Source organism: Salmo trutta, chromosome 13 (genome assembly GCF_901001165.1).
Source record: "Salmo trutta chromosome 13, fSalTru1.1, whole genome shotgun sequence".
In the NCBI taxonomy this organism is placed as follows: Eukaryota; Metazoa; Chordata; class Actinopteri; order Salmoniformes; family Salmonidae; genus Salmo; species Salmo trutta.
This window is the reverse complement of record NC_042969.1, coordinates 9,615,584-9,628,807: the sequence shown is the minus strand read 5'-3', so window position 1 is coordinate 9,628,807 and position 13,224 is coordinate 9,615,584. Positions and strand designations below refer to the sequence as shown.

The following is a 13,224-nucleotide window of genomic DNA, read 5'->3' as shown; positions in this document are numbered from 1 at the left end:
ATGTATACTGTACTAATTTAAATAGTAATGGAGAGCACTGTACAATACGGTGAACTTAGCATATTAGGTGTTTAAGTACACGGAGGTCCAGCAAAAAATAATATATAAAATACATGGGGGCCGCCAACTTTATGCACCTTCACCATTGATTGAAATGCCTGCCGTTGAAGAACCCAACTACAGGGATGATGATGTCACTGAGGATGAGTGAGCTCTTGTCTTTTTTATATCTCGTTTGTTTGTTTGCACTGCAGCCAGGCTGAGTTTTAAAAGATTAGTAAGACAAGGTGAGCTCAGCTCAGCGTCTGGCTGACATGGGGAGAAAGAGAATGGCTTTTTGGCCCGGTCCAGTTTTGGATCCTGACTTGTACTGGCCAGTCCTTTTCAGCGCCACATACATGTCAGGGTACTTCCGAGAGCGGTAGGTGTTGTAGTTGTTACTCTCCAGCCTCTCCATGAAGTAGCATTCATCTGTTGTCCGTCTCTGAAGAGAGAGAGAGAGAGAGAGCGCACATTACTTTAATATCTAGAGGTTCATTTAATACACTTGTTGGTCCAGTTGTGTTATTCTTGGATACGCTTGATCCAGTTTCATATTGTATACTGAACCAATGATGAATGTCAATGAAGCACTGTTTGTGTTTGTCTTATGCAATGAAACACAATGGGCCGGTTTCCCAGACCCAGATTAATAAAATCTACTCCTGGATTAAAAGCCATGTTCAATAGGGAATGTCCACCAGTGCCAAGCTTCGGGCAATGATGTTTATTTATAATATTAAACAATAACTCATGTCATGTACATGACTTAACCTAGGTCCTAGCTACCAGGGGGAACATAGGAATACTAATAGTTGTAATGTTAACAAAATGTTTAATCAAAGCTCCGTCTCGGTCCTTATGACATTTAATGAAAATAAGACAGCGTTTAATATAGTTGCTCTGTGGAGAAAGAGGAACAGCTTGTAATGTTGACATTTTATTAATGTTGATTCACTCTGTAAAACACCTCAGACCTCAATACCCCCATTGTTTCAGTGGAGACTCCAGAACAGTCAACTGCTGTTTAATGTCACACACTAATGAAGATATTCTTCAGTAGTTCAACAGAAATTCTGCCAAGCCAAAGAGGTGTGAATTTATTTTTGAAGTAACTTAATTTCAAGTGGACAAAATCCGTATTCAGTGTTCAATAATAGATTTCCTGTATAGGTTTTTTCATTACATGAGTATGAATGGGAAAACTCACACTGTTTCCACAATGTGGAAGACCTGATGACATCAAATCTATGTTGCCAGCTGAATTCTCTGCCCATGTCCTATCCAACAAGAGGGGGCCTGTTTTCCATTTAACCATGGCTACCTATAAAGGAGAACTTTTATGGCCTTAACTAACCCTACATGGAAGCATTTCCTGGCACTTACAACAGGCATGGGAGAACCCGATAGGAAGTTCAATTCAGAGGTTAGGGAAACAGTAACTGTATTAATTTATATTTAACTCAAATCAATCCCCATGACCTAATATTTTCTAAATATATTGTATGAATATAGTCTATCCAAACATTGACATATGACAGTGATATCATGGAAACTTTGCTTAGGATTAGATCTATTATTAAGGGAAACAGATTTGAGGTGAAAAGAACAATGCTTGTACAGCAGCTTGTGACCCTGTACATAAGACTGGTGAGTGGGGCTAAGTAAGGACAAATAATACAATCCCAAACACATAACTTACTTCCAGCAGGCTACAACTAAACTGGAGCTTTCCCTCACCCTGTGAGCAGCTTCTGAGTGATTGACCACATCAGTGACGGTGCAGTGCCTGTAATGTGTCTACCAGTGAGTGCCCAGTGGCTAGCCTGGTTACTCATTAGGAAGTGACAGGAAACACTTCCTGGGGTTTAAATACACTGTGGAGGAGCCCTCTGAACCACAAAACCACATAAGTCAGTCATCACTGCTCACACTTCTACAGTAGTCCAGAAGTACCTCCGTTCACTGCTAACACACACTTGAAAAAAGGGGTCCAAAAGTTTTTCTACCAAAAGCATTTTTATCTGAAGAACACTTTTTGGAAAATGAGGGTTCCTTGTAAGACAGAGTTTTATCTAGGGCCTTTTTTCCATTCTAAAAACCATTTTGGGAAGACAAAAAAAGGTTATTTGATGATTCTTTAGACGCCAATAAATATTATTTGGAAGGCAAGAAGATTTTTTCTCCCCCCTTTTAAATAGTGCCTGAGTATTAGTCTTTACATTTTAACATCAGCAGTTTAGCTAATCTGATGTTTAAAATGGTAGGTATGAGAATGTTTGAAACTGTACCTATATTATTGGAATATTTGTGCATGTACACTACATGACCAAAAGTATGTGGACACCTACTCGAACATCTCATTACAAAATAATGGCCATTAATATGGAGTTGGTCCCGCCTTTACTGCTATAACAGCCTACACTCTTCTGGGAAGGCTTTCCACTCAATGTTGAAACATTGCTGCTGAGACTTGCTTCCATTCAGCCACAAGAGCATTAGTGATGTCGGGCACTGATGTTGGGAGATTAGGCCTGGCTCACAGTCGGTGTTCCAATTCATCCCAAATGTGTTTGATGAGGTTGAGGTCAGGGCTCTGTGCAGGCAAGTCAAGTTCTTCCACACCGATCCCGACAAACCATTTCTGTATGGACCTTGCTTTGTGCACGGGGGCATTGTCATGCTGAAACAGGAAAGGGCCTTCCCCAAACTGTTGTCACAAAGTTGGAAGCACAGAATGTCATTGTGTCAATAATGTAGTGTTCAAATTTCTTTTCAACGGAACTAAGGGGCCTAGCCTGAACCATGAAAAACAGACCCAGACCATTATTTCTCCTCCACCAAACTTTACAATTGGGACTATGCGTTCGGGCAGGTAGCATTCTCCTGGCATTCGCAAAACCCAGATTAGTTCGTCGGACTGCCAGATGGTAAAGCACGATTCATCACTCCAGAGACGTGTTTCCACTGCTCCAGAGTCCAATGGTGGCGAGCTTTACACCACTCCAGAATGGTGATCTTAGGCTTGTGAGCGGCTGCTCGGCCATGGAAACTCATTTCCTAAAGCTGCAACCGAGGAAGCGGTTCAGCACTCAGCGGTCCCATTCTGTGAGCTTGTGTGGCCTACCACTTCGTGGCTGAGCCATTGTTGCTCCTAGACATTTCCACTTCACAATAACAGCACTTACAGTTGACCAGGGCAGAAATTTGACAAACTGACTTGTTGGAAAGGTGGCAACCTATGACAGTGCCACTTTGAAAGTCACTAAGCTCTTCAGTAAGGCCATTCTACTGCCAATGTTTGTCTATGAAGATTACATGGCTGTGTGCTCCATTTTAAACACCAGTCAGCAACAGGTATGGTTGATACTTATTTCCCTCATTAAAATGAAAATCAATTTATAACATTTTTGACATGCGTTTTTCTGGATTTTTTTGTTGTTATTCTGTCTCTCACTGTTCAAATAAACCTACCATTAAAATTATAGACCGATCATTTCTTTGTCAGTTGGCAAACGTACAAAATCAGCAGGGGATCAAATACTTTTCCCCCCTCACTGTACGTACACTACCAGTCAAAAGTTTAAAAACACCTACTCATTCAAGGGGTTTTCTTTATTTGTACTATTTTCTACATTGTAGAATAATAGTGTAGACATCAAAACTATGAAATAACACATGGAATCATTTAGTAACCAAAAAAGTGTTCAACAAATCATTCAAATCATGTTAAACAAAACAGATTCTTCAAATATCCACCCTTTGCTTTGATGACAGCTTTGCACACTCTTGGCATTCTCTCAACCAGCTTCATGAGGTAGTCACCTGGAATGCTTTTCAATTAACAGGTGTGCCTTCATAAAAGTTAATTTGTGGAATTTATTTCCTTCTTAATGCATTTGAGCCTATCAGTTGTGTTGTGACAAGGTAGAGGTGGTATACAGAAAATAGCCCTATTTGGTAAAAGGCCAAGTCCATATTATGGCAAGAACAGCTCAAATAAGCAAAGAGAAATGACAGTCCATTACTTTCAGACAAATTTAAAGAACTTTGAAAGTTTCTTCAAGTGCAGTTGCAAAAACCATCAAGCGATATGATGATACTGGATCTCATGAGGACCGCCACAGGAATAGAAGACCCAGAGTTACCTCTGCTGCAGAGGATAAGTTCATTAGAGTTACCAGCCTCAGAAATTGCAGCCCAAATAAATGCTTCAGAGTTCAAGTAACAGACACATCTCATGGTCTTCATGGTCAAATTGCAGCAAAGAAGCCATGACTAAAGGATACCGATAAGAAGAGGAGACTTGCTTGGACCAAGAAATACAAGCAATAGACAATAGACCGGTGGAAATTTGTCCTTTGGTCTGGAGTCCAAATTGGAGATTTTTGGTTCCAACCGCCATGTCTTTGTGAGACGCGGTGTAGGTGAACGAATGATCTCTGCATGTGTATTTCCCACCGTAAAGTATGGAGGAGGTGGTGTTATGATATGGGGGGTGCTTCATTTAGAAATCAAGGCACACTTAACCAGCATGGATACCACAGCATTCTGCAGCGATACTTCATCCTATCTGGTTTGGGCTTAGTAGGCAAATCACTTGTTTTTCAACAGGACAATGACCCAACACACCTCCAGGCTGTGTAAGGGTTATTTTACCAAGAAGGAGAGTGATTGAGTGCTGCATCAGATGACCTGGCCTCCACAATCCCCCGACCTCAACCAAATTGAGATTGTTTGGGATGAGTCCGAACGCAGAGTGAAGGAAAAGCAGCCAACAAGTGCTCAGCATGTGGGAACTCCTTCAAGACTGTTGGAAAAGCATTCCAGGTGAAGCTGGTTGAGAGAATGCCAAGAGTGTGCAAAGCTGTCATCAAGGCAGCTTTAACACTTTTTTGGTTACTACATGATTCCATGTGTGTTATTTCATAGTTTGGATGTCTTCACTATTATTCAACAATGTAGGAAATAGTAAAAATAAAGAAAAACCCTTGAATGAGTAGGTGTTCTAAAACTTTTGTTTTAAGTATTAAGACCCTTTGCTATGAGACTCGAAATTGAGCTCCTATTCCCATTGATCATCCTTGAGATGTTTCTACAACTTGATTGGAGACCACCTGTGATAAATTCAATTGATTGGACATGATTGGTCCATATAAGGTTGCAGAGTTGACAGTGCATGTCAGAGTAAAAACCGAGCCATGATGTCGTAGGAATTGTCCGTAGAGCATCATGCTGTGGGGGTGTTTTTCAGCGCCAGGGACTGGGAGACTAGTCAGGATCGAGGGAAAGCTGAACAGAGCAAAGTACAGAGAGATTCTTGATAAACACCTGCTCCAGAGTGCTCAGGACCTCAAACTGGGGTGAAGGTTCACCTTCTAACAGGACAATGACCCTCAGCACACAAGCAAGACAATGCAGGAGTAGCTTTGGGACAAGTCTCTGAATGTCCTTGAATGGCCCAGCAAGAGCCCGGACTCGAACATCTCTGGATAGACCTGAAAATACCTGTGAAGCGACACTCCCCATCCAACCTCACAGAGCTTGAGAATATCTACAGAGAAGAATGGGAGAAACTCCCCAAAAACAGGTGTGCCAAGCTTGTAGTGTCATACCCAAGAAGACTCGAGGCTGTAATCGCAGCCAAAGGTGCTTCAACAAAGTACTGAGTAAAGGTTCTGAATACGTATGCAAATGTGATATTTCAAAAAATACATGTTTTATAGCTTTGCAAAAATGTCTAAAAACCTGTTTTTACTTCATCATTATGGGGTATTGTGTGATTGATGAGGGGGGAAACGATTTAATCAATTTTAGAATAACGCTGTAACGTAACAAAATCTGGGAAAAGTCAAGTGGTCTGAATACTTTCCAAATGCATTTTACATACAGTACTGACATAGAAATCATGGCAAAGATATCAACTGTCTTTCAAATTAATATTTGTGATTTTATTGAGCAGAGAGTAGAAGGGAGTCTGAGTGAACCAACAGTGTATTGTATACAGCAAATTGGCCGGTCCTACCTAGTTTTTTTCAGTGTAACATTTCTAGTGATTCAGGAGTTAAATTAATACTCAGTGGTGTTAAAGAACTCCCGTCTTGGTCTTAATAAGCAGAGTTAAGTGTGATAGAGTAAAACACTCAAAACCATGCCCATCATTATCATATTTCCCAGCATGCTCTATTGCAGGTTGATTTTCAGAATTGTTTGTTTCAATTTCTGTGTTTTTGTATTGATTGGTTGATTAATGTTATTCTACACAAAGATAAATAATATTTGCTGGAAAACGAGAGAGTTATAATTGGTATACACCAGAGGTGCAGAGGCCGATACATAAACCTCAAAGTGCTTTAGAGTCTGTACCAAAGCAAGCGTCTCCTTCTCGTTAGTCCTTCTCATTAGTAGTGTTTTTCATATGAGGCCAATTTCTTTGAAAAGTACCCCACAGGGTGCTCAACATTGTTATCGTCTTTCTCTCGGAGCACAGCCCCTGCACCTACACCAGTGTACAGACAAAACGGATGCTGGAAATCTGGAGCAAGCAGATAGCACCGGAGCAGAGACCAAAAGGGTCTTTGTCTTCCCAAAAGCCTCCTGACAGCCGGGGCTCCAACAGAAAACGACTTTCGGACTGGTCAAATTTGTAAGTGGCGCAACAACCTTGGCAAAGTTCTTGCAAAAAGCCTGGTCGTAGCCAGCCATTCCCAAGAATCAGCACAGTTCCTGGCAAGAAGCTGGCACTGGGAAGTTATTGATGGCCTCCACTTTTACCAGGACCGGTCAGACTTTCCCTTGCCCCACCACCTTCCCGAGATATTTAACTGTTGCTCAGGCAATTTTGCTCTTTGACAGGATAACTGTCAGGTTGGCAGCTGCAAAACGCCAGAACAGACTCAATATCCTGAAGGTGCTAGGGCCTGCCATTATTCCTTCAGCAGATCCAACTTGCTAACGTACTTAGCAGCGCCAACACGGTCCACACGTCGACCCTAAGCAAAGGGTACGAGTCCGACTTTGTAACAGCGTGGAGTTTCCGAAAATCAGAACAAAACCGCAGGACCCATCTGCCTTAGGTACTAATACACAGGGCGAACTCCACGGACTGTTAACATATTGTGCAATGCCGTGCTCAAGAATATACTGTACCTCACTGCGGAGTTTCTCTCTCTTTTCAGGGTTCACTCGATAGGCATCTACTTTTACTTCACTACATTCCTAGAGAAAATATTGTACTTTTTACTCCATACATTTTCCCTGAAACCCAAAAGTACTTGTTATATTTTGAATGCTTAGCAGGACAGGTAAATGGTCCAATTCACACACTTAAACAGAATATCCCTGGTCATCCCTACTGCCGCTGGCAGACTTACTAAACACACAAGTGTTGGTGCCCCTGGCTATCCGTAAACTTAAAAAAAATAAGAAAATGGTGCCGTCTGGTTTGCTTAATATAAGGAATTTGAAATAATCAAATGTTTGATACTTAAGTATATTTTAGCAATTACATGTACTTTTGATACTTAAGTATATTTTAGCAATTACATGTACTTTTGATACTTAAGTATATTTTAAACCAAATACTTTTAGACTTTTACTCAAGTAGTATTTTACTAGGTGACTTTTACTTTTAGTTGAGGAATTTTCTATTAAGGCATCTTTACTTTTACTCAAGTATGACAATTGGGTACTTTTTCCACCACTACTGAGTTGGCACATTGAGAATAAACCCTGATATTCTAAAAGCAGTGCAACAATGTCACCTTTTTTCGCTGGAGACAAGTGTGCCAAAAAGACAGAATCTCTAAATTACTCAGCCGTCCCAGACACAGGGTGTCTAGGGCTATGATTCTCACTTCGGGTGCGAGAGGTCCCGGGTTCAAATTCCAGACTAACCCCTATTTTGTTACGTTCCCCAGTAAGAAAACCAAAAATTGTTGCTCAAACAGAAAAGATAACTAACGAAGAGTCACTGACAAAAACTAAAACAAAAGACACTCATGGGGGTGTCCACTGAAAGTTGACTAGCAACCTAAAGACCAATCGTGAGTGCCCACTAAATTTGCCCAAGAACAGGCTAACAATAAAACCCACACCAAGCTTAAAGACAGGAAGCAAACCGAAAAGTAGAGCAAAACAAAAACAGGGAAGATCAGATAAAGGATTGTTTGTCTAGAAATCAAATCAGAAGCATAAACTAAAGGTGTTAACCCTCCACATCTCTTAAGATAACTGGAACACTGAGCCAGCCACTGTTAAATAGCACCTGGGCCAGCACAGGTGAAACACCTTCCCTCTAACGAGATGGACAAGCTAGCACAGCACTGACTAGTGAGGTGACACCAATCGGTGCGTCCTACGTGCTAAAAGTCCAACCTCATAACATAAATGGAAAAATCAAAACCTGTAACAGTATGACAACATAATATTTGCTTTCAGCATAACTTAATTAAAACCCTTTATCTAAGGCATGATACTGTCCCTGTTATAGTAAAGCATGAGTTGTTGACCATGACAATATCAAAGCAAATGGAATGTAGTTTCCTTGTGACCGGTGCTGCTCAAAGGAAGGTGAGGCTCACTCACCGTTCCAAACAGTCTTCCATCTCCATTCATGGCCAGATAACGGTTGGCTGAGACCCCTTTGATCACTACCTCCCCCACTGAGGTCGCCTGGAGTTGAAGCTTGACTGAGGAGAGGAAAATGTTTTAGTGTCACAGTGAACTCCATTTATTCGAAACTGAACAATCAGTCAATTTAAATAAATTCATTACGCCTTAATCTATGGATTTCACAACTAGGCAGGGGCGCAGTCATGGTAGCCAGGACCTGCCAATTAGAATTAGTTTTTCCCCACAAAAGAGCTTTATTACAGACAGAAATACTCCTCAGTTTTATCAGCTGTCCGGGTGGCTGGTTTCAGACGATCCCGTAGATGAAGAAGCCGGATGTGGAGGTCCTGGGCTGGTGTAGCTACACGTGGTCTGTGGTTATGAGGCCGGTTGGACATACTGCCAAATTCTCTAAAACGACGTTGGTGGCGGCTTATGGTAACGAAATTAACATTCAATTCTCTGGCAACAGCTCTGGTGGACGTTCCTGCAGTCAGCATGCCGAATGCACGCTCCCTCAAAACTTGAAAACGTCTGTGGCATTGTGTTGAGTGGCCTTTCATTGTCCCCAGTAGAAGGTGCACCTGTATAATGATCATGCTGTTTAATCAGCTTCTTGACATGCCACACCTGTCAGGTGGATGGATTATCTTGGAAAAGGATACATTCTTACTAACAGGGATGTAAATAAGTTTGTGCACAAAATTTGGGAGAAATAAGCTTTTTGTGCATATGGAACATTTCTGGGATCTTTTATTTCAGTTTATGAAACATGGGACCAACACTTTACACGTTGCATTTATATTTTGTTCAGTATAGAATAGATGTTATACACTGAGTGTACAAAACATGAAGAACACCTGCTCTTTACATGACAGACTGACCAGGTGATAACTATGATCCATTATTGATGTCACTTGTTAAATCCACTTCAATCAGTGTAGATGAAGGAGAGGAGACAGGTTAAATAAGTATTTTTAAACCTTGAGACATAGAGTGTGTATGTGTGCCATTCAGAGGGTGAATAGGCAAGACAAAATATTTAAGTGCCTTTGAACGGGGTATGGTAGTACGTGCCAGGCGCAGCGGTTTGTGCCAAGAACTGCAACATTACTGTGTTTTTCACGCTCAACAATTTCCTGTGTGTATTAAGAATACTCCACCTCCCAAAGAACATCCAGCCACCTTGACACAATTGTGGGAAGCATTGGAGTCAACATGGGCCAGCATCCCTGTGGAACGTTTGACACCTTGTAGAGTCCATGCCCTGACAAATTGAGGCTGTTCTGAGGGCAAAAGGGGGTGCAACTCAATATTAGGAAGGTGTTCTTAATGTTTGGTACACTCAGTGTATGTTATTAGTGGTGTTGAAAAGAGACAGATATAGCAGACTTATATATTATATCAGAGGCCCCCAAAAAATAGAGAAAATATTTTTATAAAACATCAAATAAGCAAGATACTCAAAATGTGAAAACTAAATAACGATGTAACAATATTTTTATATTGCAGTAACGGTTTATTGTAAGTCAAGTATTTGGTTGAGTAGAAGCACCCAGATTATAATACTTTTTGTAGAGTCAGATAAGCCTACATGTGCTGTGCCAACGGAGCATATTTCAATAACATATTTATAGCATAGTTCATATATATATATATATATATATATATATAAGGCATCTGTATGCACTTAGGGTTTGTGTAATGACTAATGTCATGAAGACCCATTCCTCTCTGAATGAACACATAATTAGTAGTTGTTACGTGCATGGGAGCATGAAAGTTTACTGAACATCTGTGCAATAGGTCTCTGATCACATCTCTGAGTGAAACGTTCTCTTTCAGACATGGTTAATTCCCATCATCCCTTGCTTTAAATCATATGGAGAATGCAAATGGGAACGTCAACAGTGTTCTATTTGAATCAATGGTCATAACAGAAAATGAGGTTCTCTTCCAGTTTAGTTGAAATGGCTAATGTCTGTAGTAGTGAATTGCTTGTGATTTTGGACAGCTGTTTGAGTGCACCTGTTCCAAGTCCCATCCCTTATCACCCAAGGATCTACTGAGCAGTGCTTCCTGTGATGAAAACCCCCTCTTCGACATGGGCCCCTTCTCCTCCTACCAATTACTGATGCAATCTGAGATGTGGTTTAAATGGGTCAAGGGCAAACCTTACATATTACTTGTTGCATGTTACATTTAAAGCTAATCAATGACACTCGAATATTATACTGAAGTGATAAAAACACAAACCTAGATCCTCAATTACTATCAATGGCCTTTACTTAAGTGAACTCAAGAGTTGGTCTATGTATTCATACACATTTCACACGAAAGCTATGTCATATTTTATTTCTGGACATTTCAATTGCAAGTGACGTAATAGCAGTGACTTTTTAATGTATGGCAGTGTTACACACCCAGGTGACTTGAATGAGATCAAAATATACACTTACCACATTCATGAAAGCACTTGCAAAGGCTAATGTACAAGAACTAGACAAACTTATTTGATTTGAATGTTGGAGAAGCCATAAACGCGTGCAGTTTAAATTCACTTTAGTCCTCGATGATTTCCCGGTTACTTCACTGTCGCCCTTATAAAGCATAAAGAAGCTTTGTCTGCCATGCAACGGACTGGAACCACTTACTGTGGGGGTCGTTCTTCTCTCGGATCCCGTCCACGCTTCCATTAGAGTTTATTCTCAAGAAGTAGCCCCCGTTTTTACAGTACAGCCTCTTGGGCTCCTTAAAGTTTCCTGGAGGGAAGCCGCCACTGCCTCCATCTTCAGGTGTGGCGGGTAGAGTGGTGATTTCTCCTGTGGCCATCTCTTCCCTTTTTCCCTGCTGCTGCTGTGTGTTAGCAGTGCAGCAGCCCCACGGTGGCCTCACGCTAACTGCTGTTCCCTCCCTCCTCCAGTAAGCCTCACAGAGCCTGATTTTAGTTAACCACCAGGGTCAGATAGTTTGTCTGAGAACCCCCCCTCTGGTGCAGCATGCCCTCTACTCCCAAGCCGAGAGGAAATGAAGCGCGAACAACACTTGGAAAGGTGCTTGTTTTCCTCGACGGCAAGGTCCACCCCTCTCTAGCCTCTTCTTGTTCCTTTAAGAAAGCCTAAGAGTTGATATTCGAAGGTAGTTTGAATGGAGATTTGTGTGTTCCCCCCTCCATAGTCTTCTTCCTCCACTCTGAAATGTTTATAGCAGGCAGCTGGCTGAAATCTGGAGAGGCTTCCCCTGTGGGCCTCAGTTAACATGCGCCCTCCAATGCGAGTACAGACACACCGACACTTGCACAAGCCCACTTTGACGTTCTAACTGAACCAGCCAACCCTACACAGCACTAGCAGAGAAAAGACTGGGCTTACTGACAGACCTGCGTCATAAAAGACCCTGGGCTGGTGCAACCCGAGACCAGTAGAGGCTTCAGCTTAGCCCCACAGCTTGGAAGAACTTTTGAGCAGAATCAGTGATTCTGTGCTATGCTATTGAAGAACAACAACAAAAACGCAGCAGAAAGTACAACAGAGTAAATTACAATGGCTTGTCTAATTTAACGAAAGGAAATTGACTATTTGAATGGCCCTTTCAAACAGAAACTCTGCATTAAGTCGTGAATTGCATAAAAGCTGTTTCTATAAAGTATGCCATTTAGATATTTTGTCTAATCAATTTTAACCTGAGTCAAAGCCATGAATGTCTGTTTTCAAAGTAACCACTGGACAGACTACAAAGAACAGAGCTTCACACATCTAAAACTCAGATTATGGTTGATAATATCACCGTAATTGGATGCATGCATATCAATGAAAAATGTAACCACAGCCAGACAACAATGACTCAGCACAAAATAATACTTCCTGTTCACTTGACTATCCTCACACGGACTGATGATAATTTTAGAATCATACTGAGTTGAAACAGTAGGTCTTGTGTGGGCTTTGTGTGCCATGGACATAATTTTCAGACAGTACATCAAATTAAAATGCTTTCATCTAATTCCAGGTACACTGTCTAACTCTGTTTACCATGACGAAGTATTAGGCCTTGGATTCCTCCAAACACTCCTCAAACGTAAGTTGGGTTGTGAGCAGACATAAAAATAAAAATAAATGTGTCTAGTTTGACCTTCAAAACGTGTCCCTAGTTTGACCTTCAAAATGTGTCCCTAGTTTGGTCTTACCCATTTCCTTCTCAGTTGTCATTGGTCATCACCACGCCCCAACCAATTCACAGAAACACAACCACTGAGTGATGCTACAGTTAAAATAGCTTGGATTCCAAAATACAGCCATCACAGTCTGTTAGAATATGACCAATGGAAATAAATATGGTAAGTTCTAGTTCATAATTAAGTTAATTGTTACATAAAAACAAGGCAGCTTCTGGGACCTAGTGAGAATTGTTGATATTTCTTTAACCTTTTTAGCAGGGTTTTGGATTAGTCAGACCTGAGAGACATTTACTTTGTCTAGGAAATTTCCTTTTCTGCAAACTCTTCCTATGTTATGACAAACAGGACCAAGCATGTCATGAAACCATGCCCTGTTGGCTGGGACTTAGGCAGTG

The 13,224-nt window shown here is 41.2% G+C and overlaps 1 protein-coding gene across 1 annotated transcript; it reads right to left on the bottom strand.

Annotated features, from left to right (window-relative positions):
- Positions 1 to 238: 238 nt before the first annotated feature.
- Positions 239 to 11,993, bottom strand: fgf2 (fibroblast growth factor 2). The gene is made up of 3 exons (XM_029770844.1): positions 11,307 to 11,993; positions 8,626 to 8,729; positions 239 to 484 (listed from the first exon to the last, which is right to left on the bottom strand). The coding sequence occupies exons 1-3, from the start codon at positions 11,482 to 11,484 to the stop codon at positions 299 to 301; spliced, it is 468 nt and encodes a 155-aa protein (XP_029626704.1). The 5' UTR covers positions 11,485 to 11,993; the 3' UTR covers positions 239 to 298.
- Between the last annotated feature and the right edge of the window lie 1,231 nt (positions 11,994 to 13,224).